General features: G+C 43.6%; 1 protein-coding gene across 2 annotated transcripts in view; it reads right to left on the bottom strand.

Annotated features, from left to right (window-relative positions):
• The window catches only part of nhsb (Nance-Horan syndrome b (congenital cataracts and dental anomalies)), a 60,844-nt gene that overhangs the window by 18,167 nt on the left and 19,744 nt on the right, over positions 1–22,933 (bottom strand). The window contains exons 2-7 of one of the 2 annotated variants that reach the window (XM_061670783.1): positions 6,015–6,167; positions 5,783–5,919; positions 3,402–3,449; positions 3,137–3,181; positions 2,972–3,016; positions 2,626–2,688 (exon numbers count right to left, since the gene is read on the bottom strand). In XM_061670783.1, coding sequence (XP_061526767.1) covers positions 2,626–2,688; positions 2,972–3,016; positions 3,137–3,181; positions 3,402–3,449; positions 5,783–5,919; positions 6,015–6,167 — 491 coding nt within the window. The remainder of the gene's footprint in view (positions 1–2,625; positions 2,689–2,971; positions 3,017–3,136; positions 3,182–3,401; positions 3,450–5,782; positions 5,920–6,014; positions 6,168–22,933) is intronic. The other variant, XM_061670784.1, reaches the window with a different exon arrangement.

Here is a 22,933-nt window from a genome sequence, read left to right as displayed (position 1 = left end):
CCCTGTCAGAAGGAGTTTCAACTCCCACTTCCGACAGAACTTTGCTCACGTTCCGGGGGAGGCGGGGGACATCAAGTCCGAGTGGACCATGTTCCGCGCCTCCATTGCCGAGGCGGCCGACCGGAGCTGTGGCCGTAAGGTGGTCGGTGCCTGTCGTGGCGGAAATCCCCAAACCCGTTGGTGGACACCAACAGTGAGGGATGCCGTCAAGCTGAAGAAGGAGTCCTATCGGGCTTTTTTGGCTGGTGGGACTCCTGAGGCAGCTGATGGGTACCGGCTGGCCAAGCGGAATGCAGCTTTGGTGGTCGCTGAAGCAAGAACTCGGGCATGGGAGGAGTTCGGTGAGGCCATGGAGAAAGACGGACGGCATCGAGGAAATTCTGGTCCACCATCCGGCATCTCAGGAGGGGGAAGCAGTGCACCATCAACACTGTGTATAGTGGGGATGGGGTGCTGCTGACCTCGACTCGGGACGTTGTGAGTCGGTGGGGAGAATGCTTCGAAGACCTCCTCAATTCCACCGACACACCTTCCTATGAGGAAGCAGAGTCTGGGTTCTCTGAGGTGGGCTCTCCTATTTCTGGGGTTGAGGTCACCGAGGTGGTTAAAAAGCTCCTCGGTGGATGAGATTCGCCCGGAGTTCCTCAAGGCTCTGGATGTTGTATGGCTGTCCTGGTTGACACGCCTTTGCAACGTCGTGTGGACATCGGGGACGGTGCCTCTGGATTGGCACACTGGGGTGGTGGTCCCCCTTTTTAAGAAGGGGGACCGCAGGGTGTGTTCCAACTACACGGGGATCATGCTCCTCAGCCTCCCTAGCAAGGTCTCGTCAGGGGTGCTGGAGAGGAGGGTCCGTCGGGAAGTCGAATTTCAGATTCAGGAGGAGCAGTGTGGTTTTCGTCCTGGATGTGGAACAGTGGACCAGCTCTATAGCCTCGGCAGGGTCCTCGAGGGTGCATGGGAGTTCGCCCAACCACTTACATGTGTTTTGTGGACTTGGAGAAGGCGTTCGACCGTGTCCCTCGGGGGGTCCTGTTAGGGGTGCTTCGGCAGTATGGGGTGCCGAACCCCCTGATACGGGCTGTTCGGTCCCTGTACGACCGGTGTCAATCGGATTGTCGACACTAAGTCGGACTCGTTTCCGGTGAGGGTTGGACTCCGCCAAGGCTGCCCTTTGCCACCGATTCTGTTTGTAACTTTTATGGACAGCATTTTAGGCGCAGCCGAGGCGTAGAGGGGGTCTGGTTTGGTGGCCTCAGTATTGCATCTCTGCTTTTTGCTGATGATGTGGTTCTGGTGGCTTCATCAGGCCGTGATCTCCAACTCTCACTGGACCAGTTCGCAGCCCAGTGTGAAGCGGTTGGCATGAGAATCACCCCCTCCAAATCTGAGGCCATGGTCCTCAGTCAGGAAAGGGTTGCGTGCCCTCTCCAGGTCGGGGATGAGATTCTGCCCAAGTGGAGGAGTTCAAGTATCTTGGGGTCTTGTTCACGAGTGAGGGAAGAATGGAACGGGAGATTGACAGGCGGATCGGTGCGGCGTCCGCAGTGATGCAGACTTTGTATCGGTCCGTCGTGGTGAAGAAGGAGCTAAGCCGAAAGGCGAAGCTCTCAATTTACCGGTCGATCTACGTTCCTACCCTCACCTATGGTCCCGAGCTGTGGGTCGTGACCAAAAGAACGAGATCCCGGAACCCAGAAATGAGTTTCCTCCGCAGGGTGTCCGGGCTCTCCCTTAGAGATAGGGTGAGAAGCTCGGTCATCCGGCAGGATCTCAGAGTAGAGCCGCTGCTTCTCCACATTGAGAGGAGCCAGATGAGGTGGCTGGCGCCTCTGATTCGGAAGCCTACCGGACGCCTCCCCGGTGAGCTGTTCCGGGCACGTCCAACCGGGAGGAGACCCCAGGGACGACCCAGGACACGCTGGAGAGACTACCTCTTTCGGTTGGCCTGTGAATGCCTCGGGATCCCCCTGGAAGAGCTGGATGAAGTGGTTGGGGAGAGGGAAGTCTGGGCGTCCCTGCTAAAGCTACTGCCCCCGCGGCCAACCTCGGATAAGCGGTAGAAAATGGATGGATGGATGCATGGATATGGTCGTCTCACCTGTCAGTAGTAAAAGACCGACTAGAATAGCTTGAGAAAGGGCATCCTGGACATTTCTAAACCAAATTATCTTGTTAAACCGGGTTAAAGGACAGCAAAGATAATGGGGGTAAAAAAATTGATGGCACTGGACCTTTAAACATGTTTTAACAATTATAATCCATAAAATCATAACAACAAAAGGTGATTTAAACATGTTGGGTTATATTAGGTATGTAAATTGGTCATCAAGCGGGATGAGGGGAAAAAGAGCATTTTGGGGGCGCTCAAGATCTATTTGGTATTTGAAATAATATTTGGGAATCACTTTTACTCTAGCTACAGTTAAATTTGGTCTTAGGACAACTATATTTTACAGAGAATGTGCATGGATTATTGTGAAATTTCACGGAAATGGACAGAAAATGTCTCCCAATTCTGGAATGACCCCCTTGCAATTGAATGAAGCCAACAGAAAAAGTAAGAGCAGAACTAATGTGAATGTAGCATAAACTGAAGTTGAACATACAACAGAGATCCAATACCTTTCTATTCCATGGAATGAAGATACATCCCTCAATACGATGAAGTGAGTAAAAGCACTCAAACTATAAATAAAAGGTGCAACAAAAGAAAAGTCAAAAGATGGCATGAATAAAAAACAAAAATAAAAGGATGAACTAATGAGCGTTTCATTCCATTGGCAACACCTCAACAAAACATTTTCTTAAAATACAATACTGTACTGCCCTATTTCCTTGTATAAATATCCTCCTTATGATCACTCAAATCCTCATTTGCATTCCTTTATTTTATCCTAATCAGCGTAAAAAAAAAAACATGCTTCGCTGTTTAAGTCTTTGAAGTGCATCTTTTCATAATTGTCCTTACCTTTTTTTGCGTTGTCTGAATATCCGCTTCCCTCCCTGGTCTCTCCTACAGAGGCGGAAAACACAATAACTGTCAATGTCGTGCAAAAACTCACTACTACAGGTATATTTTGAATATCTTTGCATGGACAAATATTTGAAACATGTTCTTGCCTCTCATCCTTACCTTTCTCTGAATTGTTTGGATTTCTGTTTCTCCCACTGTCCTCTCCTTAAGGAAGTGAAACCGAAATAATTAGAGTTAGTGTGACTGAAAATACATCTCATCAAACACAAAGCGAAAGATTTGATGAACAACTTTAATGGGCTATATTTACCATTACAATCACAACAATGGAATTGAGTATGAAATGGAATGAGAGTTTTTACAGTACCAGTCGGAATGGAGTAAACACAGATGAACTTTCTTTTTTTTTTTTTTTTTTTTTTACCTTCCTGGGTTGAAAGTCTAATTCTCGCTCTCTCTCTTCTCTTTCTTGCTGCATGGCAACACCACAATGAGATTTTGTGTCAGTTTGATTATATTCGGAAAATAATATAATTTCAACATTACCATTTTTTTCTCCTCAGTCTATCTTCCCTTCTGTCTGTCCATCCTCACCAATTACAAAATCTGTCAAAATCAGGCTGAAGTCTCCCCCTTGTTCACTGGCTCTGCATCTGGTCCATTGGCTTTACAGTGAACACCCTGTTTTTGATCGTTTTACCCTCCCACATGCTTTAAACACATTTAAACTGATTAAAACACACTTTTAAAGAATTCCTTAGTGCATGCTCTCACTCTGTCAAGAAACGGGAGACTATCGTATAACAGCACTTCGAGTTAACAAAACGAAAACGCTCTCGCTTGCAGTTCTCCAAATTAGGTCACCAAACAACGCAGGCGAAAGCAACTGAAGATGGCCATCGCAAAAAAAGAAATTATAGTCGGGGACTCTACGCCTCACACCGCACATCTACCAACGCGCTGCAGGGGAAAAACTGCGACCATGTGTCTGGTTTTGAGGCTCCAATTACAATATACAGTACTGCAGTGCATAACTTTTTATTAAACCACAAAAACATGGTGCAATTGTCAAGGAAGTAGCGGATAGCTACAAAGAAGGGGAAATGGGTGTGGCTAAAGGAGAGAGAATGGATATTTTGAGAAATTATGGACTGCCCCATTGACTGACTGCACCTGTGCATTTCAATGACGGAGACTCCCCATGCTTTGCTTTCTGGCCACATGTACGTATATATAAAATTACAAACAGTAATAGAAAATAGTTAAAAGGACACTGTGTAACATTTTCAGTTATTTACTGGCTAAATTCGATGTCTGTGTTTATATGTGTTATCGTTTGTTTGCGTATTGTGACCTATGCGAATAATACGATACATTCGGGTAAGCGAATAATTTTAGATTTATACATACGAGTGGTGACCCAGTAGAGGAGCGCCATGACAGTCTGCCATCTTAAAACAGAAGTTGCCAGCTTTCTCCTCGACGTGTAAGTCAACACTGCGTAATTAGGCTAAAGTAAAACTTTTTTTCATTCGGTTTTCTTAGACAGCGTTGTTCTTTCTTCAAGGTTTTTTGGTATCAAATGTAGGGATGCACCAATCCGATCACGTGATAGAAAATCGAGGTCGAACACCTGCTTTTCAGCTTATGGAGATTGGGTGAAAAAGATCGGTTTTATTCATTTTCGGACATTTAAAATGTCCGAAAATGACAAAATAATACAAAGGTACAGTAAAAGCTTCGTTTTATATTAAACAATGTAACTTTTCGGGGTATTTTTAGTACCAGTATAACATAAGTGACAGAAAGTGACACAAACTCTGTTTTTGTGGGGCGTGCGTGACAATCACACGCAAACACAGTCAGTGCTTTAAACTGTTTAATGAGACCCCAGTTGTAGTTTTATTTTAAAGTAAACACGCAAGAAACATAATTACATTCATTGTATATTTAAATACAATCGTTTAAGAAATCACCAGCTTAATGCTAGCCGTCAATGAAACCCCAATTGACGGGCTAGCTAGAATTAGCAGGTCACAGGTGGGATTGACCTTCAAATAACGAATAGTTATCCACAAACTTCGTAGTAACACATATAGACAGGTAATATAAAAATACTTACAGTTATATATTCTTCCTAATATATGAAAAACGAGTTAAATTAATGTTTTATCGCGACGTTGTTCTTTTTTTTCCCCAGCAAACGTGTAGCTTCATCCACGCATGCATTCCAACACACTGCCCCTTAGAGGCCAAAGTGCGCACAGCAGGAGCAGAAGATATATTTTGCCCCCTGAATTTTCCTTTTTTCAATTAGGATGACCACAATTATTTGCTAAATACATATTGTTTTTCATTTCATTTTTTAAAATATGACTATTTTACTTGTTACTAATTACATTTTCGGGATGTTTTTTAAAAGTTGAGTTTCGGTAGTTATTTGTGGCGGATCTGGTCTGATCTAGAATCAAAGACTTGTTGGAAAAACAAGACTCTGGAATGCACGATTCGTTTGCATGCAATACACAATTTCAACGCTAGATGGGAGTCATTCCTACACAGTGTCCCTTTAAGTATTATTTAAAACACACACACACACACACACACACACACACACACACATACATATATATATATATATATATATATATATATATATATATATATATATATATATATATATATATATATAAAAGAAAAACATTAACTACCATGTAGCGGGTGTTCAGTATATTTGTTGAACAAGTTTACTGGGTAAACTGCTGATTCCCCCTCATGCTCTTGCGTTGACTGCGTCGTGCTTACCGCTCGAGCCAGCCGACTTCTCTGTTGCCGCCTGATGGAATGTGGTGAAGGGAAGGTGGGTATAGGGGGCACCGTTGAGATGGAGATGGTCACCCTGTTCTTCTCCCGACTCGTGGGCCGCTCGTTCTGTTTTTCGTCTGAAAATTGTAAACACACGCACACACACACACACGTGTGCGAAAATAAGCATCCAAATGGCCCTAACGGAACTCTAGGATGCAATAGTTGTCACCTCTGCGCAGGGCCCGCAGGCTGAGCTGAGTGTTTTTGTGCAGCTCCTCCAGACACGGCGGTCGGGTGCATGGATGAAACACGTTGTGTTGTTGGTGCCATGGGGCCTGATAGTGAAGGGACAGCTTGCTCTCTATTTCCAAGTTTGACACAGCTGAAATGAAAGATCAAATGTGTTTGAGCAACTTGACAGAATGCAACTTAATGATGCATTTGTTAGGAGGGCGTGCTGTCTTCAGCGCGCGTAGACATCCCATTATAACTTGCAGCATTTCGTCACAAAGCCACCAAAATCCACTCGTCAATTAATGTAGCGGTGTCGCGTGTCACGTTCCCGAACACAAGCACAAGCCAACAACTTAGCGGCTCATTACATCATCATAACATTATGTTCATAAACTAACGGTGGCAAGACTGTAAACTAAAGCTAATCTGTGCCAACACTTAGTTTGTTTTGGATTTGACACGATTGTGGTTTGGCCACCGTTTCAAAGCGCTTCCTTTAGTCTGAAACTTCCGCCAGTCATTGGATGAGAACATTTTGTGTGGGAGTGGTTATAATGTTAATTAGCCCCACTGTTTTGTAACAGTTGAGTGTAAGTCCAGAGCGACTCACTCACAAACGCGCTTTAAGGTCATTTTGGAAAAACATGTCACGGTTGTAACTACGGCAGAATGGCACATGACCAGAGAGAACCAATCAGAAGCTTCTGCTTTACGAGGAACTGATGTGTGGAAAATCTGAGCTTTTGCAGCTATTTTTCAAATATAATTAAAATTGTAATCATTCCAAAAGCAACTGTAATTTAATTCAACATCTTCTCCCAGTAATGTAATTAGTTACTTAGTTAGTTTGTTAGTTAGTCACTCCCCAGTGCTGGAGACCACCGTAGCCAGCATTTGACTTCACCTCAGTGCATGTGTAACATTCCATCTAAAGGCACACATGCCTGCATTATAGGATCATCTAGTGCCATCTGTGATGAGTGAACTAGAGCACGAGTGCGCATACTCTGCATCGTAATTACACATGCCCACAGTTACCCTGCGTCATGTCACAATGGATGTACAAGGATAAAAAAACAAAAAACAAATGTGCAAATCTGTTACACGTGACCCGATTCTTCGTCTTCATTGATCTTGGTGACACTCATGTTCAACATCTGTAAAACAGGGATGTATTTCGGCAGGGTTGCACTGTTGTCTAACAGGAGCTAGATCTATGAGTCATCATATATATCATCTGCATATAAATAGAAACTTGAATTGAATTCTGTAGGATCTATTCAAAGAGAGAGAGAGAAAGAGATAGCGTACCATGCAAATGGGGAGAAAATAATAAATAGGAATCAGTAATCAAATATAAAAACACAGTCCAAATGCAGAACTCGGATGTGGAGGAATCAAATAAAGAATCCATGGACGGAAAATCAATAGTCCGAGGCGGACGGAGGAGACAAGCCAAGATGTGGCTGAATAGAAGTCATTAAGCGAGGACGTATTAGTGTGTATCTGGGTCAAGCAGCACCATCTACGGCGCTAAGTGCAAAACCTTGTCATTGGCAGCTGTTAGATACAGTTGTGGTCGCAGGTTTACTCTAACGACCAGTTGGTCATAAGAGCAAAGCTGAAGAGCAATCGCACGACATCTCAGCGTTAGACGTTGCTTGTGATGGCTGCTCGTTTTCAAAACGGATAGCACCTGTTGCTGGAAGACAATCGGCGCTGTGTTTAACCCTTACGTACGCTTCATTTTCAATAAACGCAGACTATGCTCGATTTTGAGCCGGGCGAAGAATATCTTCAGAGGAACCCGTCCGTCTATGTCAAATGATCAACCACGGATCTCTTCGAAATGTATCAATAGCCGCTCTGACACTAATACATGGATGATTAATCCTTAATCAATGTTTCACAGAAAAAGGACAGCGTATTTTGATTTGCTACATTGCAGATCACACGCCTGTGTCAAGGCACCCTCTGACCTCTGACTTCTGTTCAGTATGTACTCTACTGTCGGCATGTTTTACTCTGTCACAGTTTCGAGATTCCCCCGTGATTCTTTAGGTACCGACAGGTGCTTGTTTTTGCAGGAACCTGTACAAATGTGGTGGAAACATGGACAGTTTTCGGGATTATTTCAAATTGCCTCTTGAACACCGTTCGCATTGTCCCCTAAAAATACACGGACTGCAAACGCAACTTTCAAAAGTCCCCCATGACCATTCAAAGACCAACAAAGACCAAACTGTCTGTGGTGGGAACACAGACAGTTCTTGGAACTGTTTCAAGCTCCCTCCCCAACGCTGTTACGACTGTCCCGCAGAAACAAACACAAAGAAAAAAATCAATAAATAAAACACACATTTATGCTATGTACAGTTTTACAGCATCAAAATCAATTCCACAATTGCCAGCATTTTTCTTGATTGACAAACTGGTAAATCTAAAATCCATTTGACTTGACATGAGTCAAATTTGCAGCCCCAGTGTACAGAATGACACTTTCCAACATTTTCAGTTTTGGTGTATTTTGGGTCACATTAGGAAAAGTCATCACATTTCATTGTCCATAAGGGTAAAGCTGTTACGGAAAAATGACGCCATGGAATTTCATTACTTTCACCTGGTAGATGACCAGGTTTCTGGTTTACATTCTGTCCACACTTCATTCCACTGATGCCATATTCACATACCTCTACAAATGATATTATTACACGAGTCATTGAATGAACCCTACCTTCGGATGGCCGAGGGGCACAGCCAATCCCAAGGCAAGCCAAAGCCATGATTAGCAGCTGCTCACTCGTTCCCCCTCTTCCCTGTTGTCTTTCTTTGTTCGCCACTCATCCCTTTCTCTTGTATGTTCCAGCTCTTTAGCCACTCTCGTAAACTCAGCTGAAAATATTTCTGCGCAAAGCGAAACATTTAGATGAGCAACATCTGTAGGCTCACAACCTCCCCTCTCCACCTCCTCGCCCGCCCACCTGCTGTTCCTCCTTTCCCCTCCCCTCATCACATGGCAACTGCTTGAAAATATCTCTTTCGTCCAGTGCAAAAGTGGCGGTCATTTTTTTTTGTTTTTTTTTTTTTTGCTTGTGCGTGAAATTACTTTGGACTTGACACAAAATGATATTTCATCACAAATGTTGTGTTTTTCACATGAAACATTATTTGAATGCGGTGGTAGGGTCCCGCCTGGGTATGGCCAATCCCTGACCGTAATCTCCTCATGATGCAGGAATATGTGGAAGGGGGTGGCGGGGATGGGAGCGGTCAGCTACAAAGTATTAATGCATTAATCCATCACATGCTGCGAAAGTGTATCACGTGCTTCTGTGCAGTAAGTGACATTCGAAGTATGCTCATGTGTGTGAAACAAACACTTTAAATAATCATACAAACACAACGCAATCTCATCTCAGTGATACGGAAAAAGAAGCAATATTTCTCACAAACAAAAAAGGGGGAAAAGGACCCTGCTCGTAATCTTATGGAATCCAGAGCTCTGGCTGTCACTGGTTTTGGAGTACATCTTCTGGTGTCGGCAGTTGACTTGAGGAACGTTTGAGTTCTCGACCACAGCTGGCCAAGACATCAAAAAGCCTTTTCAACGAAGATAACATCAAATATACAATCTGGACGTTATTAATGTGGTGGGAAAAAAGAAAATGCTTTTCTTGTGCCATAGCACCAAAGTTAACACACCTTGTAACACTAACGAACGAATGAAAAATGACAAATTTGACCGAATGTGGACATTTTCACTTGGGGGTGTACTCGCTTTTCCTTCCAGCGCTTTAGACATTCACGGGCGTGTGTAATTATTATATTCAGCGTTGCCACCAATTTAACACACCTGCTCCCCATTCACAACTGAGACCTCGAGACACTAATGAGTCAGATGACACGGGGAGGAAAAATGGCAAATACGGCCCGAAGACAAGAGCGTGCAAAATCCTCTCGGACCCTCCGCATCCCGGTCACCGGCTCTTCCGGCTCCTTCCCTCGGGTAGGCGCTACCGATCAATGCAAACTAGAACTAGCAGACATTCCAAACAGCTTCTTCCCTCTTGCAATCAACGTCTTAAACAGCTAAGCTACAATTCCATTGCAACATGCTGCCAATTTTGTTTGTCTTGAGTTTGTTGTCACACTTCTGCGGGGCCAATTATACATGACTCGTGCACTCACTGCGGTAGTCGCGCCGCGCTGCGCTATTTGCATATCTGTTGTTGACCAATACTGGCCACTCATGCCAGAGTAGCATCTGCACCACTTGCACACTGACTGAGGAGTATCTGCAACATTTGCACAATCAACATTGTCCCAGACTATCGCACTACCCGCTTGAAGTCTCATTGCACCGGACTATTGCTGTATTAGTCATTCAAAGTGCTGGACGACAGGCATCTTTTTGCACAATGACATCTTTTTGACAGGCGGATCGGTGCGGCGTCTTCAGTGATGCGGACGTTGTGGTAAAGAAGAAGCAAAGCCGAAAGTCAAATCTCTCCATTTAGCGGTCGTGACCGGAAGAACGCGATCCCGGATACGAGCGGCCGAAATGACTTTCCTCCGCAGGGTGTCCGGGCTCTCCCTCAGAGATAGGGTGAGAAGCTCGGTCATCCGAGAGGATCTCAGAGTAGAGCCGCTGTTCCTCCACATCGAGAGGAGCCAGATGAGGTGGCTGGGGTATCTGATTCCAATGCCCCGACTGGTGGAGGGTTGACTTTTTAGAACTTTCTCCCATCTCCCGACGGCATCCCCGGAGCTCAGCCAGAGTGATCTTTGGGCTCTTCTTTACCTCTCTCACCAAGGCGCTTCTCCCCCGATTGCTCAGTTCGGCCGGACGGCCAGCTCTGGGATGGGTTCTCGTCGTCCCAAATGTCTTCCATTTCGGCATTATGGAGGCCACTGTGGTTTTAGGAGCTTTAAGTGCAGCAGAAGGTTTTTTGTAACCTTGGCCAGATCTGCGCCTTGCCACAATTCTGTCTCTGAGCTCCCTTTGACGTCATGATTCTCATTTGCTCTGACATGCACTGTGAGCTTTAAGGTCTTTTATATAGACATGTGCAGCTTTTCTAATCAAGTCCAATCAGTATAATCAAACACAGCTGGACTCCAATGAAGGTGTAGAATCATTTTAAGGACGATCAGAAAAAATGGACAGCACCCGAGTTCAACATATGAGTGTCACAGCAAAGGGTCTGAATACGTATGGCTGTGTGATATTTCAGTTTTTGTTTTTTAATAAATCAGCAACAATTTAAACAATTCCGATTTTTTTCCCCTGTTAATATGGGGGCCTGTGTGTACATTAATGAGGAAAAAAATGGAACTAAAAGGATTTTAACAAATGGCCGCCGTATAGCAAAGAGTGAAAAAATGAAGGGGGTTTTAAAACTTTCCGTACCCACTGTAACTGAGCTATAGCAGCAAATCGAACACACCTGCTCCCAACTGTCAACTGAGACATTATAACGCTAATGAGTCACATGACTTGGAAAGGAAATATAGCCAATTTGGCCGAATGTGGACATTTTCACTTAGGGGTGTACTCACGTTTGTTGCCATTGGTTTAGACATTAATGACTTTGGGCTGAGTCAGTTTAAGGGGACACATCCTGTCGGTGGCTGTCATAGTAATTAATACCTATTTTAACAGCAATTTTCCAAGTAAGAAACAAAGTATTATGAGCAATTAATAAAATATCGGCGATATGATAGTTGCCCCTGCGCACTGCTGTGTTTCTTGGTTTGATGGCTCACTGTTTACATGAATTTCATCAACCCAATTCCTTTTCTCATGAGGGAGCATTAGGGCCATATCAAAAAAGGAAAACAAATGACACATTAAATGTGTAATCTTGGCAGAAAAACAAAGACTTTTGCATTCCCACACAAAAATCAAGTTGTCATTTTATGTTGGGAAGTGAAGGAAGGATACTGGAGAAGTCTGGTACGAGAAGGTGGCGGCTCTCCACCCGGCCTCGCTGCCAGAAGTGCGCGAAGGGCTGTGATGTCGCAAAATTCGGGACGTCTACAGACGCCATGTTCAAAAATAGCTGACAAAACATTTACTTGGCTGTATAAATTCACAAACGTGTTGTGCTGCACACCTGCGCTATTGTCTCGAGGCCCTCTTCTGCATCGCCTCTGACCTTCAAATCGTTTTCTGGCATAATAAGTGTGTGCGATTGAAATGCTCATTTAAATTCATGTTTATGGCTTGTCTGTATATATTGGTTAGCAGGGGGGAGGCACAGTGTTCAAAACAAGCCTTTATAAAAAAAAAAAAATAAATAAATAAAAAAAAATCACTGTTCCGTCACAGCGTGCTTGGCAAACAACATCGACAAAATAACTGCAGGTTAAATGTTTGAGGGATTATCCTGCTTCTGCACACTCGTGCTTCTGAAGGTTCTTTTACTGCCCCCTAGTGACGCAACATATTAGGTGGATGAACCGCTTAGTAAAATTAATAGTGTTGATAAGTTATGCAAAATTTCAAATAAAATCAACATAAGTGCCAATTAAAACGGAACTAATCTTAATGATAGTAATATTAGACGTATTGTATGATAAACCTGTACAATAATTTGAGAATAGGTTAGAAATATAGATAGACCCCCTTAATTATTTTCACGCTTTGTTATATTGCAGCCATTTGTTAAAATCATTCAAGTTATTTCCCCCCCTCATTAATGTACACACAGCACCCCATATTGACAGAAAAAAATCGGAATTGTTGAAATTTTTGCTGATTTATTAAAAACCAAAATATGAAATATCACACAGCCATAAGTATTCAGACCCTTTGCTGTGACACTCATATATTGAACTCAGGTGTTGCCCATTTCTTCTGGTCGATCTACGCCTTCATTGGAGTCCAGCTGTGTTTGATTATACTGATTGGACTTGATTAGGAAAGCCACACCCCTGTCCGTATACGACCTTAAAGCTCACGGTCAATGTGAATGAGAACCATGAGGTCAAAGGAACTGCTTGAAGAGGTCAGAGACAGAATTGTGGCAAGGCGCAGATCTGGCCAAGGTTACAAAAAAGGTCTGCTACACTTAAGGTTCCTAAGAGCACAGTGGCCTCCATAATCCTGAAATGGAAGACATTTGGGACGACGAGAACTCTTCCTAGAGCTGGCCGTCCGGCCAAACTGAGCAATCGGGGGAGAAGAGCCTTGGTGAGAGAGGTAAAGAAGAACCCAAAGATCACTGTGGCTGAGCTCCGGGGATGCCGTCGGGAGATGGGAGAAAGTTCTAGAAAGTCAACCCTCCACCAGTCGGGGCTTTATGGCAGAGTGGCCCGACGGAAGCCTCTCCTCAGTGCAAGATACGTGCACGCCCGCGTGGAGTTTGCTCAAAAAAAACACCTGAAGGACTCCAAGATGGTGAGAAAGAAGATTCTCTGGTCTGATGAGACCAAGATAGAAATTGTTGGCCTTAATTCTAAGCGGCATGTGTGGAGAAAACCAGGCACTGCTCAGCACCTGTCCAACACAGTCCCAACAGTGAAGCATGGTGGTGGCAGCATCATGCTGTGGGGGTGGTTTTCAGCTGCAGGGACAGGGAGACTGGTCGCAATCGAAGGAAAGATGAATGCGGCCGAGTCCGGGGATATCCTGGACGAAAACCTTCTCCAGAGTGCTCAGAACCTCAGACTGGGCCGAAGGTTCAGCTTCAAAAAAGACAATGACCCTAAGCACACAGCTAAAATACCGAAGGAAGTGGCTGCAGAACAACTCCGTGACTGTTCTTGAATGGCCCAGCCAGAGCCCTGACTTAAACCCAACGGTGCATCTCTGGAAAGACCCGAAAATGGCTGCCCACCAACGTTCACCATCCAGCCTGACAGAAGTGGAGAGGATCTGCGAGGAGGAATGGCAGAGGATCCCCAAATCCAGGTGGGAAAAACCTCCTCATTCCCAAAAAGACTCATGGCAGTATTAGCTCAAAATGGTGCTTCTACGAAATACTGAGCAAAGTGTCTGAATACTTATGGCTGTGTGATATTTCAGTTTTTCTATTTTAATTAATCTGCAAAAATGAAAGGTCTATTGAGGGGTGCTGGAGGAAAAGGTATTTTTTTCCCCTGTCAATATGGGGTGCTGTATGTACATTCATGTGGAAAAAACGGAACTTCAATGATTTTAGCAAATAATATAACAAAGAGTGAAGATTTTAAGGTGGTCTGAAAACTTTACGTACCCACTGTATGTAAACCCGGATTTCAATGGCATTTTTCAATACTTAGTTAATACTGTTTCATGAAAGTTTCTGAAAAGTGAAAATTCATTAAATTTAAATTTGACGTACCACAGAGAAAACAACCCTGGTAAATTGGAATACTCCAATAAATAAATATATCAAAACATGTAAAAAAATCACAAATATAAAATGAGGCTTCAAAGTCAAAAAAATCAAATGTCCGCTGAAAACGCCGAAACCTGCTCAGCTGTCAACTGTCAATCAAATACCACAACAACGAACTATAAAAAAAAAAAAAAAAGATGCTACTTGGTCCAGCATCTTTCTTATGCCGAAACATCCCTACATGTTTGGAAATAGGTCCGTTTAAAGTTATCGGTGGCTGGTATATATCCCAAATGTATCTTATTTACACGGATTTTGTACCGTACTCGGTGTTTTCAGGCCAAGAAAAAAAAGTGTTTCAATTTAACAGACAATCAGATTTGACGGACGACCCCTACTCCCTATTAGTCTGTTAATTGAGGTTTCGCTGTATGGGCATTCTTATCAACAATGGGTTTTCGGCACTCTCTCTCTCTCTCTGTCTGTCTCTCTCTCTCTCTCTCTCGCGCGCTTTCTCTTTCTCAAAAGTGAAATGTACTTATTCCCCACGACCTGACCCGGATAAGCGGAAGAAGATGGATGGATGGGATTGAGAAAATGGGCGGAGCTGTCAAGAAATGTGTTTCAGCAATTGAGAAAAACTATAAATGTCCTCCACCAAATGGTAGAGGCTATATAATTAATCTGCGTATCCACCTGGGGATTATTCATACGACAGAATAATAGCAGTAATACTGGCTCACATTTCACATTTGCATGCCAATGTGGAAATAAACTTTTTGTTTCGTGGTGTGCATTCAGTGATTTTCGTAATTATTATGTAATAATATAATAGAATAATTATTATTATTATGTAATTTCCCCCCCCCCCCCCCCTAATGAAAATGACGTGACTTGGCTCAATAAGGTTTTGGGACACGCGGCTCGAATAGACAATGGGCTGAATGTCTCGTCATCCGCTTAAGACAAATGAACGCCTCTCTCTTTTCCCATCAGGAGAACAATGGATGTAGTATCTGTGACTACCTTGTGACATGTGTGGACTTTAAATCGTTAACTGTTGAGCCAAAACTGCAGCGCCAAAGCCCGTAAACAGTGTCACAATAATAATAATAACTACATAAGTTATTATTATTGCGTGCGGTTGAGGATGTATCAGCCGTGTTGTCGCAATGGCGAAAAACAAGCCATCGCCCATGTTATTTTTAACGGTGTGTCTCCATGGAAACCGGCGCATCGGCAGCAAACGGGTTACTTGCGTGTGTCTTTGGGGGAAGTCTCCAACTGCTGGTCATTGTGTGCGTGTTCATAACTATTTTTAAACGGACAAACTCTTAAATTTAAAGACAGCACTTTTTATATCATCAACCACACTTTCTACCGTGATGTGGGACAGGACTTCAATTTGTTTGACATTCATTGAGTATATAAATTGTATTGGGAATACTTCTTTCCAGAGTTCAGACTGTTGCCATCATTCAATTATTGAAAGAAATTCATACCCTTAAAAATTTACAGCCCGCTCTATGAATATGTGATATGTTCCAGATCCAGCAGATCATCCGAGCGATAAATTTTAGAGACATACTTTTGGTCCCGTACAAAGTGTTCCATTCCAAATCCATTGCGTCGGTGTTGAAACCCAAAAAGATGCTCATTGTCTTGATGTCCCAATATTTATGGGGCTGACCGTATCCGGGGTACGAAGGATGAACCGCGATATAGCAGCGTGGGGTTGACTGCACGCTGTATCTGTCTCGGTGTGATGCGGAGGGTGGGCGCTACGCTAGCTGTGCTCCAAATGTCCTCGACAAACCCCGGCAAATGTACGAGCACATAAATTAGCAGGGGGAGAGGGGGGGGGAATTCAGAGTCCAGGAATAAGGACATCAATAATCGAAGCGCTGCGTGCCGCATGGTCAGTACTTACTCTTCATTCTTTCTAATCGATGGATCAGTGCGTCTGTACAGTGAGCAAGATGCTCTCTTTATTATTGGCTTGGGCGAGGGCGTGCGCTCACCGAGGACATTCCCCTATATACGTCTTGCTTTAGCAGCCATCTGACAGTTGCTGAGCGAACATATCGTTTCTATGGAAACAACTTCAAGATTAAAGCTGTGAAGAGCCAGAGCCTTGCCAGAGAGAATCCCACAATGCCTTGTGCCTGGGGATCTCTGGGAAAGAGGAAGGCGGAGGCACATTGTCAAAGTAGTGGATGTGTGAATTTGGGAGCGCGTGTGTGTGCCCACTTGTGTCTTTGCCAGCTGCAGAGGTGTTGTGCTACAAATTGGCTCTGTATTGTGACTGTTTGTTACACCAAAGTCAGCATCCATTCGTCTCTCCTTCCCTCAAAAACAATTTTAAAAACAAACAAACAAAAACAAAAAAAACATGTGCCAATCAAAGGCTTAGAAATAAGCAAACTTGAATACGTGATGTGACAAACACACATATTATTATCATGGCTTAAAGACGATTCGCTCCTTATCGTATATTTCCCACACGAGAACCTTGACCGAAATTCCATTGCAGCAGCAGCTTCCCACACCCAATATGGGAATTACATATAAACAATACAAATATGTTTAAACACTCGTGTCACGCTGACCTTGTCACCACACGCTGCCTCCCATTTTTCATCCATCCCATCATATTTGCCTTTTCCTTTTTTTGCCCCATTATTATTTTTTTTAATGTATGTGCCTCCACCCCATATCTTCATTCCCCCCCCCCCCCACCCCCCTGGGTGATGCCAGTGCTGTTGTCAGGCTAGAGCCGAAAGCAGCCAATCACGCAGCTCCATGCTGAGGAGCGCTGGGGTGATGTTAGGCAGTTTCACGCTCATACGATGAGCTTTGCCAAATGTAGGTCATGTTTCTCCTCGCTCGCCCCGCCTTCGTGCGCTCGCTCATGTTTTCATACACACACACACACACACACACACACACATAAACCTCATCACCTCTCTCAGATGTACGTGTACGCAGATAACGCACAAGTGCATTTTCGGGCGCTCACAAGCGACAGATGCGCTAAAGTGCCGCCTTGACTTACAGGTCGAATTAATTCCCTGACCAAGCTCGTAACTCAGTTCAACGCCATTTCGACCCAATACTGAGCCCCCCGAAACAATATTTTGGGGTTATGTTTTTTTTTTTTTAATAAAGAAAAATAGCACAGTATTGGATCAAAACATAACACAACGTGATAAGAACGAACATAAAGGAATAAAATGTTTTATACAGTGTACTAGACCAGCCGATAGTCACAACAATAACCACTGTAGTATTGTACGGGTTCATTGAAATACTTTACAAATGTTATATTTTTTGTTATTTTATTTGAAGGAAATAAAAAAACAATTGAGTTTAAATCCATACTTTAGTCATGTCCCTAGGTTTACACTCAACTCTCTGAACGTTTTTGTCACCGAGACTTCCATCATTGAGATCCTCTGCAGGCCATGGGGAGGCCAAAAGGAAGTTCGCTCCTTTTATTTGATGATATTTCAACTCCACCCGGTGGGCCGGGGGTTTATACGGACGCGCGTTGCTGCCACACCCCTCGAGGACTTCGCCAACCCTTGTTGCGACCCTGTGGTCACTTCAACCCTGAGGGGCAGTGAGGTGGCCTCTATCGTATCTATACGTACGTGGCGCTAGTAACTTTCATATATAAGACACAAAAAAAGACTCCGGCGCTGACCTGAACCGGAAGAAATTGCCAAATGCAGAAGTCAAATTTATTACGTTATAACTTTGTACATTATAACGTGAAACTTATCATGTTAAACATGAAATTTATCAAATGGTGATAAACTTTTTTTTTTTCTTTTCTGGTGTGGCAGCAATACGCTTGCGTAGGTTTACCAGCTCGACTTAAATTATTTTATGATGATATTTGTCTATTTTCAAAATATTGTTGGGGTTTGAATCACTGTAATGTGCTTAGCGTCGACATGCTATTTGCCTAAACGGCGTGGTTGTACTTAACGTATTTGCTGATTCCCCGCTCTTTATAATTTGATAAAGACAATTAGAATGAGGATCTTGAAAATTGACCCAGAACACACAATGTGAGCATGGAGAATGAACAATGTGTCAGGGTTTCATAAAGGCGGGGGGAGTAAAATGAAATAAAGATCAAGCAGTAAGTGCTCTTTCTTCTTCTGAACTCCTGCTGAACCGCTCAACTGTGCTGCAATATAGCACTTGTGGGATTACGATGTAAATAGCAGCCACACGAGCAAGCAGATTATATATAAATGCATTTAGCGGAAACAATCAACGGCGCGTTTGATGTATTTGTGAAACACTCTCGATAAGCCTTTTTTTGGTAATATATATATATGTGCGTGTGTATATGTGCATATACATAGCTGTAATTAGACTGACTGAGGTCATCAGTTGTCAAGTGACTATCAGATTGTTTCAAGACATTTATTTATTCCACCAAGGTCCAAAATCTTATGACAAAACAAAACATCACGTGTATTTCTGGATGGCAAAATCTGGCATTTTCTCTGGTGGCACCGCGAGTAAACAAACCCTCACACGGCATTTGAGATTGAGAAAACAGGGTCAATGACTTGGAGGAATGATTTGAGCCTTCTTCTCTACCGCAAAATGTGTGAAGTGTCATTCAAAAAGAAGATGCTACGTGAGGCGAAGTGCTCGGGAGGAAGATGAAACGTATACATGTCAACAGGTAAGTTTATTTAAAACATAGTCATGGTGGAAGTGCTGACAAACTGTAGTTAACAAGGTCATTGAGTGCCTGGCAAATTAATTGGATTTTATGTCGCTCTGACTCATGGGACAGATGTGCCTTACCACCAAAATGGCAAACATTTAATTAGGCTTTTGTATATATATATATATTTTTGGGTAATTACTTTTGACTATGACCGCTGAAATATATGTTTTCTGAAAACTCGCACACAGACGTTTACAGTACGTACGGACGAAACGGCCAAGTTCCTGATGTCACTCGATAGGCCACGCCTCTTAAATGGCACTCATACATCACTACAGTTGTTGTTGTTGTTGTTGCGATTTTTGGCTTGTCTCAACATACAGTAATTACACTTTATAAAGCCAGTTTATTTCTTTGCATTCTCTTCTTTTAGGTTTTTATGCAAAATGGTGGTAGAAAGTATTCATGACATTTCAGTTCATTTCAGCGGGGACTAATGATTTGAAATACTGCTACAAGTATGGCGCTTGGTCACGGAACAAATTGAATTTGGAAATCAAGTTACCGCTGTACGATGTTGTGTCACAATCATCGTGATTGTTTGCGTTTCCATAATGGCTTCCTTTTACGTACTACTTATGTTTTGACATACACTCAACACGACTGGCTTACGCTGGTGGTGGTGGGGGGCTTTGTTGTCTGGTAGGAATAAGTGCTCGTGAGCTCCTTACAAATATGCAACCTTCCCTGTCACGCACACGCACACGCACGAAGACACACAGCGAGCTCCTCCTCAGAGAGAGAATCGTTTCGACTTGCCTGGGTTGCCACAACTAGGTTGACCTATTTTTGTCCAGACCTCCCTCTCTCTCACTCTTTCTCTCGCTCGGCTCGCTCGTTCTTTCGCCCTCTCTCGCTCGCTGCAGCCCCATAATTCACCTCTGCTTAATAATTCACAACAGCTTTGGAAGCCCCCGCTCAGCAGAACCACTGGCTCAGGAAAACAAGGGAAGGACATCAATAGAATGTGGAAAATTGAGTCTATTATGACATTACATTCATGTCGACTTCAGTATACTACTTGTAGTGGCTTGAAGAGGTTAAGGTCGATGGACAACCCCCCCCCCCCCACGACTCCCAGCCCTCCTTAACTAACATCCACGACACAAATTGAATGGTTTCAGCATGCAAAACAAAGCAGGTAATACTGCAGAGAGATGGCTGTGCAGGTTGTGTGCTGTTATTGTAAAAGCGCAGATTATTTGCAAGTCTGTGCACACACTCGTGGCGCTAAATGGGATTGGATGGCCAGATTTGGCAGGAACCAATAAGGACACCAGGAGCGAGTGAGCAGGCACTGAGAGTACTCGTGCTGATGCTGGGCACACCCTGGAGCTGTGTGTGCGTGCGTGTGTGTGTGTGTGTGTGTGTGTGTGTTTGTGTGTCCATGTGCATATAAAATGAAGATGGATCATACATTTGTAATAACACACCTTGGAAAGACAGAATATTCATATTAAAAGAGCTTTCCAGGGTCTTTTTCATCTGCTCGTCTATGTTTTGTCTTCCCAGGAATTGGTGCAGAAGACAACTGTACGTTGCATTGGCAGTTAAGGCTTCTTTATATTCGCGCGGGCGGCGACCGCGTTGACGTCACTGCGGCTGTCCCGCGCGTAGCTTGCCTTTATACTCGAGCGCATCCCACGCGCGCAGTTTTGAAAATGTACTGCAGCTCACCTCCAGGTCGGGGGTGTCGCTACGGCTGTTATTGGCTCGGACACCGCGAGGTGGAGTTTCCTCTGCATTTTTTGGGCCATTTCCCGTCGACGTTTTTACTTTCCTTTCAGTAACAAGGAACAAAGCAACTACAATGGCGACCGTGGAACAGTGTCTGCTAGAACAAACGGACCTAGATGACCGGATGATACGTTTAATTATGCTGCAAAATCGATCGCGAAGGTGACGGCGTAGATGGTATGTAGTACCAAGGGGCACGCTGAGTATGCCGTCACAGCATGTGACTGAAACGGACCAATCACGAGAGATGATCTCCGCGGGCTTCGAAGCGCAGCAACATTTTTTGCCGTACGCGCGTCAAGCTACGCAGAGGAGCCGCACGGGCCAATTCGGAGCCGGGTAAATCATCATTTCAACTCATTAGGCCTGATTTACTAAAGGTTTAACATGCACAACTTTTTGCCATCTTTAAATACGGCATCCCAAAGGCAGGTGTACATCGGCATTGCCGTGGGTAACGATGACTGTGCTTATTGTGGCAAGGAGGATTGGACTGCCCATGTAAAAATTCTTAAAATGCCAGAAACCAAAATGATCAAGGCACATCTTCTATTCAGCAATAGAATTTGTATGCCTGTGTTTTAGGATCTTAATAAATCAAACCAATAGTCCGTACAAGCGCAAGAACAATTTTAGAGGTGTTATTTTAAAGTCTCACTGCAAGTCAGTTAGACAATATGACATAACAGGAATCCCTGCGATTCTTCAGTCAGGAGCTACAAATGGCTTCTCCACCTGTACATTATAGTGCAAAATTTAAAGAAGCCTTGTTCCAAAGTAAATTGGCCTGCTCACAAACACAAGTTCTAAATCTGTCACGATAATCTGGTTTTGTACATTCCCCATACAGTACTGGGCTGTGTCGCGGTTAACTTACATTTACTGTACAAAGTGACAATCCTAACAGCGCTTTATAATTGTAGAGTCAATACAGCTGTTGTACTGGAACTGGAGAATGTGCAGGTGTACTGCATGAAGTGGCCTTTTAATGATTATCTAAGAAGAAAACAAATCTATCAGGGAGGATGCCCAATGGGTTACAATGTGATCATCTAAAACCACATAGTATCATATTTTACAACCAGTACATACACAAAGGAAAGGAAGGCTATGTCTTCTACTGCGGACGTCTAAATGTAGAAAATATTTCATAACATGCCAAACTATTTAGTACAAGGTGAAATTCATCTCTTAGATTAAAACAAATCTGGCTTCCTGGCTTCCTGGCTTCTCTTATACCGATGCTATAGTTCCCATTAAAGAGAGGGCAGGAGAGGGAGGCAGTGTTGAGTGCGTGAGTGTGTGATGTTGTCGTCTGATTGATGTGACAGTGAGAGTGAGTCTCCTCCAAGAATTCTGGCCTTATTGCTCTTCTCGACACTGCCCCATCACACGTACAACATACTCTGTCTCTCAGCGTTACACACACATGCAGGAACACACACCTCAGAGTGTTAAATGGCTACAGTTTATTTCTTGTCGATGTTTTTTTTTTTTTCTCCTGTTTGGTTGTTAGGTCAAGCAGAATGGAAGATCTGTATCCCTCTTATGCCGGAACAGTTTTGCAGTGTCACAGTGGAGTTTTTAAGCTTCCCCTGAGGTTTCTTAGTATTATAATTGAAGTTTATTGAGAATCAGAGTCGATCAGTCGAACAGAACAAAGTTTCTAGAGGGGAGAGAGACACAAAGACAAAAGACAAAGCGCTACTTGTAAACAGGATGAGAGAAGTAAGTCATTCCATGATCTACAACAATGAAACATGAAATATGAGTGTTGCATGGGGCTGTAGTGATACCACCCTGTGAGCGAAGGACAGGAAGAGATAGGACAGGACAAGGACAGGCGAAGAAGCATGCAGGACAAGGGTCGTGAACCCGACTGTATAACTGTAGTGTGGCGGGCTTAACTATGTCAATTATCAAGGTCTACAGGATGAGAGTATAAGTGAGGGGATACACAAGCGATTTGCATATTCATTAGTTATTTGTCGCAATAAGTGTGTGACCCCACACCCAATAAAAGAGTCCTAGGGGTGTGTTCCTGCGGATACATGTCAAGTGAATTGACACCGTTTTACATGCACAAAGAATGAAAGA

This window comes from Phycodurus eques, chromosome 2, assembly GCF_024500275.1.
Source record: "Phycodurus eques isolate BA_2022a chromosome 2, UOR_Pequ_1.1, whole genome shotgun sequence".
Classification (NCBI taxonomy): domain Eukaryota; kingdom Metazoa; phylum Chordata; class Actinopteri; order Syngnathiformes; family Syngnathidae; genus Phycodurus; species Phycodurus eques.
This window is presented reverse-complemented; position numbering and strand designations above follow the sequence as displayed.